General features: G+C 49.7%; 1 protein-coding gene across 2 annotated transcripts in view; it reads right to left on the reverse strand.

Moving 5' to 3' along the window:
• Positions 1-371: 371 nt before the first annotated feature.
• Positions 372-7172, reverse strand: part of ZDHHC14 (zDHHC palmitoyltransferase 14) — a 274178-nt gene continuing 267377 nt past the window's right edge. Inside the window, exon 9 of one of the 2 annotated variants that reach the window (XM_027082560.1) lies at positions 372-1648. In XM_027082560.1, coding sequence (XP_026938361.1) covers positions 1250-1648 — 399 coding nt within the window. In that variant the 3' untranslated portion in view covers positions 372-1249. The remainder of the gene's footprint in view (positions 1649-7172) is intronic. The other variant, XM_027082569.1, reaches the window with a different exon arrangement.

Here is a 7172-nt window from a genome sequence, read left to right on the forward strand (position 1 = left end):
TGGCAACACTCAAACACAACGCAGAGCAGAGCAGACGTTCCAGAGCCCAGCTTCTCCCTGAGCCCTCTCCCTACAACCCGCCGTAGATTCGCTGCCATGGGCCAATCTGTAAACGGGGAGTAAATTCCACTAACACCGTGTCGAAAAGAGATAACTAAAGAAAAGAAAAAAAAAAAAAAACTGATGGAAAGTTGCTCTTTTACCTAAGAAATCATCCCATCGTTCCCCCACAATTCAAAGATTTGACGTTTTGACTGTTTGGGGACCATTCCTCACTAGGGATACTTCAATAAAACTGAACTCCCCTCAGGCCATCTGGGTGACGATGTTGTCATTTCAGCTGTTAAGGATAACTGTACACAGATCCAAAATAACAGAGGACGTCCTTTTATTGGCTGTCCACAGGAGTTTGGTCACACAAGGAGGTGAAGACTGTGGCAGGTGTGGTACAACACAACACCTCGGCTAACTACTAAACAGAAGGTTAACTGATGCTTGATGGGATAAAACCCCGGCAGCCCTCCGCAGCCCAGGCGCGCCACCTACCCATGTAGAATTAAGCTGAAGAAGCTGGCGACGGATGGCATGGTCCATTAGTCTTGGTTTGTTGCACTGTCTTCCCATAAAACAGCACTTGAGAATTCACAAAATTAAAGAAAAAAAAGGAAGAAGAAAGAAAGCAGCAGTTGCCTTTCAATACCATCACCACCGTGAACAGACTGCAGCGTGGCATGCAAGTCCACATCTGGTCATTGTTTCCCTTTAGGTTTTTCTTAAATTAACAAATGGAATGGCATGTCTGTTTCAAATATTAGTAGCATAACACTTAAGTGCAATTTCAGTCCGGCCACAAGTGTCATAAACCTTCCGTGTATCTGTCCCAGAACAGCAAGAGGAACGCCCAGGCAGCCTCCTCTCCGCCCAGACTCCGACTGGGGGCCCCCGGAGGCTCCTCCCTCCCCACGCCCACCCTCCATATTCCAAAGACCTGAAAACAGCTACGTCTCTGTTTCCACCGTTATCAGAATGGTCAGGGTGGGGCAGAAAATTCAAATGGAACCAAGCTGCCAGCCTTTGGGTCCTGCCCTCCTCTGCCATCAGAGGGGGATCCGATTTTTCTCCCAGGGCTCTTCCTGCCTCAGGACCTGGAGTCGTCGTGGCCACCCCGGCACTGGGTCGCCGGAAGTCGCGGTGGGGCCGTCCGTCCGTCGCTCCTGCTGTCTGCAGCCCCCGGGCCGGGGCCCCGCGGTCACACGGAGCTGAGCTTCACCAGGCCGCGCACCGAATCCTCGTGCAGAGAGTCCTGGCTGGCGAGGCCCAGGACGTGCATGGTGCGGCTGTGCGCCAGCGGGCTGCCCGCCAACATCCCGGGCGGCGAGGGCGCTTCCTCCGGGGTCAGGAACTGGTGGCCCACGTGCTCCTCTTTCAGGGGCAGTATGTCTGTGAGCGCGGCCTCGGCGGCGAGGTTGGGCATGGAGGAGGGCGGCGTGGGCTGCCCCAGCGTCAGGCTGGCGCAGGGCGTGCCCAGGCCCGGCTTCCCGGGCAGGTGCAGCTCATCGCTGGCTAGGCTGGGCTCGCTCTGCAGCAGGGGCGTGGCCGCGGCCTGCAAAACGAATTTGGTGCTCTGAATGCACTGGTCTTGGTCGCACTGGAGAGCGGGAGGGAGCCAGCAAAGAGGAGGCGAGAGGAGTTGGCAAGGGGTGGGGAGGGAAGGGGGCACAGGGGGCGGGGGGGGGGGGGGTACAAGAGAGAGAGAAACCCGTTAGTGACACCTGGGTCAGGGAGGGCAGAGAGGGTGCACAGTAGCCCAGTTCCATTTGGAGACACCTGGCTCCTGAACAGCTGCTCAAACTAATAGTCACCCACAGGTGTCCTGGGAGTACCACGCAGCCGCAGGCTTGACGCCCCGGCCCCTGTTCGCAGACAGGACCTAATTTAAAAACACTCCCGTGGACAGAGGCACGGGCCTTACCACCTGCAGTGGCCTGAGGCCAGTGCTACTTCTATGCTGAAAACCACTTTTACCACATTGTTTTAAAAATACAGGGGCCTGTCCACCCATTTCCCAGCAGCATTATTCGCAATAGCCAAAAGGTGGAAGCAAACGTCCATCGAGAGATGGACGGATAAACAAGATGTGGTCTGTACAGACATGGAGTATTACTCAGCTGTAAAAAGGAAGGATATTGGGCTTCCCTGGTGGCGCAGTGTTTGAGAGTCCGCCTGCCGATGCAGGGGAGGCGGGTTCGTGCCCCGGTCCGGGAAGATCCCACATGCCGCGGAGCAGCTGGGCCCGTGAGCCATGGACGCTGAGCTTGCGCGTCAGGAGCCTGTGCTCCGCAACGGGAGAGGCCGCGGCAGTGAGAGGCCCGCGTAACGCAAAAAAAAAGGAAGGATATTCTGACACATGCTGTGGCATGGATGAACCTCGAAGACATCATGCTCAGTGAAATAAGCCAGATACAAAGGAAAAATACTACATGATTCCACTTATATGCGTTACCTAGAGGAGTCAAACTCAAAGACAGAAAGTAGAATGGTGGCTGCCAGGGTCTAGGGGGAGGGGTTGGGGAGTTACTCTTTAATGTATGGAGTTTCACTTTGCAAGAAGAAAAGAGTTCTGGAGATGAATAGTAGTGAGGGTTGGATAACAATGTGAATGTGCTTAACGCCATTGAACTGTACACTTAAAAATGGTTAAAGTGGTACATTTTATATGTATTGTGCCACACACACACGCAAAAAGAAAAAGACACGGTCAACAGAAGCCCCTGAGGGCCTGATCAGACTATTGGTAAAAGCCTTAGAATTCCTCGCTGCTAAGTTTTCAACAGCTTCGAGAACCATTAATTGAGCTGTTTTTTTTTTTTAATCTGTGAAAGAGAATGTCAACATTTTACAAAATATTTCATTTTCTTCGAAGTGTTCTTAAATCTTAATCTCGTGTCCTTTGTTTAACTTTACCTGCTGGGCAAAGGAAATAGTGGAAACACATTTTTCTAGCTGGGGGAATTTGGGTCTCTGATACCGTTGAAACCCTTCCCTTGAGCTGTGGGCAAGTTTCCGAATAACTCGGAGATCTTGAACTTGAGTCTGTGCGGTGACTTGTTACCGAGTTTCAGGAGCAGGTGTGGCTATTAGGGGAGCTTATCCTGACTACGTCTGAGCAATAAGCGAGGCGCTCCACCGTTTCTGAAGAAGTTCTTAGAACAAACACGTTTCCCTTCTTTACAGATGCATCTCATATGGGTGGGTGCCTTGCTCAAGACCTTACAGATAAAAGTAGGGGATGGATCTGGGGTTTGGGACTGGGATCGTCTGACTGCAAACCCCTTTTCACCACCGCACATTCGACAGCTAGTAGGTGCTTAAGAAATGTGACTTGTCCATTATCCCCACTCTCTTTTTTCTGAACTCTAGAGCTACCATTGAACCACATACTCATAGCTTTGTGATGGAGGGACCTTGCCATCTTCCTGCCCAGACGCACACCTAGAACTTCCATCACTCACCGGCCTCCAGGCACAGAAGCAAACCAAACGATGCAACGCAGCCTTCAGGGGAAAAGAGAGTTTTCCCGAAGTCACACTTCTTTTACTTCTTCTGCTTCAGTGTGTGTGTCCTTCCTAGCCACGTGGGTTTCTTTCTAAAATCATGAGTGGTGGGCCATCCCCCAGCCGGCCCCCAATCCTCCAAGAGGAGGTGGAAGAGACACCGTCTCTAAGGAATTTGCGGGTTTTAGAAGTTCAAAGACGTTGGTTTCAGACAAGAGTAAAGCTCATGACGGAGCTTTAAAAAGGGAAAGCAAATCCTGGCTTTTCTCTGATGGCTTCATTCCAGCCAAGGGAACTTCAGGACGCTAAGAAGCTAGGAGAAGGGTGGGAAAGGGCTGGGGGGTGGGTGGAGGGCTACTCGGATGAGACAAAAATGCCATTAAAAAGTGCTTGAAAGGGGCTGATTGTTAGGCATTGACAGTCATTTAGTGTCTGCATTTTCCCAGTCATCACCCGAATCTTTTGCCACACCAGTACTTATCCAGTGGGCAACTGCGTAGCCTTCTCTGCTCTTGCAGGGAGTTTCTGCTCGGGGCAGGGACCAGGGACCCTTGCTGCTGTGGGACAGCACAGCTGTCGGAGCTGCAGACAGCTCGGGTCCACTCACGCTCTCCAATGCTGTCAGTTCCGTTCAGCACATCGGCTCAGTCTTGACAGAGCAGAGGCGGAGAAGAGCAACCTTCCTGATTAAACATGCATCTTCTGGAAAGTCTCCCAGGGCTCTGGATATACTGTGCTTTGCAAAGAACATTTTATGAAAATCACCATTTATTGCTCTGGCGTTGCCTCCATTTTCTGTAGCTCAGTGCAGCCTCTGAGCCGCCGCCCCCTGCCCGTGACCCCAGGGCTGAGATGCTGCCCCAGCCAGAGAGCTCCTGCTCTCAAGCCTGGCCCCTTCCTGGATGATGGAATCTTGTTCTCAACTCTTCTTTCTGGAGCCCTCACTCATCCTAATACCTCGGTCCACACAACACGCCCAGCTCTGGGGAAAGATGAAACTGCAAACTAGATTTGCTGGTCTCTGTTGACCAGAAGAAAGCCTTTTTTTCTTAAATTGAAAACTGATTGGCAAATTCTATTTTAGGGATCAGCCCAAGCAATTCTGACTGGCTGGCTCCAGACTCACGGGAAAATACTGGGGCTGGCCAAAAAGTTCATTCGGGTTTTTCTGTACCATCTTACGGAAAACCCCGAATGAACTTTTTGACCAACTCAATAGATTAGAGGTCAGAGCTGGAGGAGATTCCCAAGGTCAGGCGGCACAAGCATACGGGGGAGAGGCGGGCTCCCCACTCTCTTTATCTCTTTTTCCCTCTGTCTCTCCGGTCAAGTGTCCTTTCCCCTTCCCTGGTCACGCCTCTCCAGCCATGCCCTGCAGCAGAGCTCACGGGCACCCAGCAGAAAACCCTGGGACAAAAGGGCTGCCGACAGTGCTCTGTGAAGTTCCTTAGAGCTCACGTTCGCCGGGAGGTCGATGTGGGGTTTGAGGGGTCCTCTGAGATTTTGCACTAAAGCATCCCCGCGCTGACTTAAACGAGACACCTGTGAAACAGCACAGCATACACTGGTTTTGCCTCCTTAAATAGGCTGTTGATTAATCAAACAAGTTATTTACGGAGACAGCACTGCGCATGTGCAAGACGGGACCCCATGTCTTCAGGATGAACCCGGAACCGGGAATTTTTCACTTTATGGAACTCAGAGAAGTTTGTGGAACTCAAAGTGTTGCCACTGGAGCCCTTTGGGAAGTCAGAAGTCTTTCAATAAGGAAAACCTGGCTTCCAGCAGCACGAGTAGCTTGTATGGACTGACTCAAGACTGGCTAAACAGCTTCCAAGTTTGAAATTCCCTGAGCCCCTTAAAGTTCGCCTGAAACCTGGATGGAGGAGACAGATTTGAGTCCTGCCTCCTGTCTCCTTGAGAGTCAACCTTGCAATAAAGCTCTTTCTTTCTTCAAAAGCCGGTGCCATGGTCTTGGCTTCTATGCACATTGGGCAGTGAGTGAGCCCTTGCTAGGTAGCACCTGGAGGTGGGTTTACTCTGAAGCTATGAGCTTAAGTCCAGGGCCTTTTGTTTGCTTGCTTTCTAAGGCCTTGCTTGTTGTTTTGTCTTGCATATTATTTTCTTTTCTTTTTTTCTTTTATATAAATTTACTTATTTATTTTTGGCTGTGTAGGGTCTTCGTTGCTGAGCGCAGGCTTTCTCTAGTTGCAGCGAGCGGGGGCTACTCTTCATTGTGGTGCACGGGCTTCTCATTGCGGTGGCTTCTCTTGTTGTGGAGCATGGGCTCTAGGTGCGTGGGCTTCAGTAGTTGTGGCAGACGGGCTCAGTAGTTGTGGCTTGCGGGCTCTAGAGTGCAGGCTCAGTAGTTGTGGTGCACGGGCTTAGTTGCTCCGTGGCATGTGGGATCTTCCCGGACCAGGGATTGAACCCGTGTCCCCTGCGTTGGCAGGCAGATTCTTAACTGCGCCACCAGGGAAGTCCCTCTTTTTTCTTAAAAAGGGCTCCAGATTGCATGACTCAGGCCCCTCCAAACCTGGGTCCACTCCTGCACACACCTATTGGTGCTTTCCTGCGGCCAAACCCACAACACGTTAAAACTGTAGCAAATCCGTCCTCAGCCTCATGGCCAGGACGCTGTTGAAAACGTGCTCCAGTTTCCCAGGAATAAAGCTTAAGGACTTAAATATGTGGAAGAAAACATTTAGCCTAAGCCATTTAATTTTTTTAAAAATCGAAATGTCACAAATCTTTTCAAAATGACTATTTTGAACAGCGACTTGTGTTATCTGACTTTAAGCACCTGTTCTACAGGGATTTGTTTAAATATTTTAAAAGATGACTGTCTGAGTATAGTTGTGGATATTTCCATTGTTATAGGGACTGCTTTCATATTAATAATGAACCTACTCTGTCCCCTCCTCCAGTTTACCTTGCGGCAAGATTGTATCAGTGAGAAGATTGCTGGGACCACCATGAACCTAAGTGTCTAAATCCTGCTGTAACCCATAGCTTTGAAAATAGTTTGCCACATTTAAACTGATTTCTATTTAGAAGACCATTCCCATTTGGGGCGCCCAGGGACCAGGCTTTCTTCCACAGGATACTGTGTTATAATCTTCCTATTGGTTCATAACAGGACACTAAAATGGGTTCCAATCAAGGAAAGTGCAATTAATTCCACTCTACCCAGTGGAACGTATAATTCTCATGATATTAACTTTGCATGTTTTGGACATCTTTTTAGAAGAAACTCAATGACTAGGGGATATCTGATTTAAAAAAAAAAAGTCCAGCCTCTTCCTCATTTTGCACACTGCCAAAATTCCAAGGAGGATGGGCTAATAAACCATCATTGGTTGCAATTCCCATATGAGAACTTCAAGAACTTCAAGGGACAAAACAGCCAATATTTTCAGGGTTACTGTGAAGATGACCCATGAAAAAGTGTCCTTACACCTTATTTGCCCATTTCTTCTTGATTTTTCTACTTAATTTTTTCTCTCTGGCCTCACTAATTCTCTTCTCTTTCCCTCTCCATCTTTTCCTTCATTGATTTCCTTCCCTCTTATCCTTTTTCCCTCTTCTCGCTTTCTTCTTCTCCTCCTTTTCTCCCCC

The sequence above is a fragment of the Aethalodelphis obliquidens genome, unplaced genomic scaffold (assembly GCF_003676395.1).
Source record: "Aethalodelphis obliquidens isolate GAN/ISIS:26980383/991018 unplaced genomic scaffold, ASM367639v1 scaffold3, whole genome shotgun sequence".
Lineage (NCBI taxonomy): Eukaryota > Metazoa > Chordata > Mammalia > Artiodactyla > Delphinidae > Aethalodelphis > Aethalodelphis obliquidens.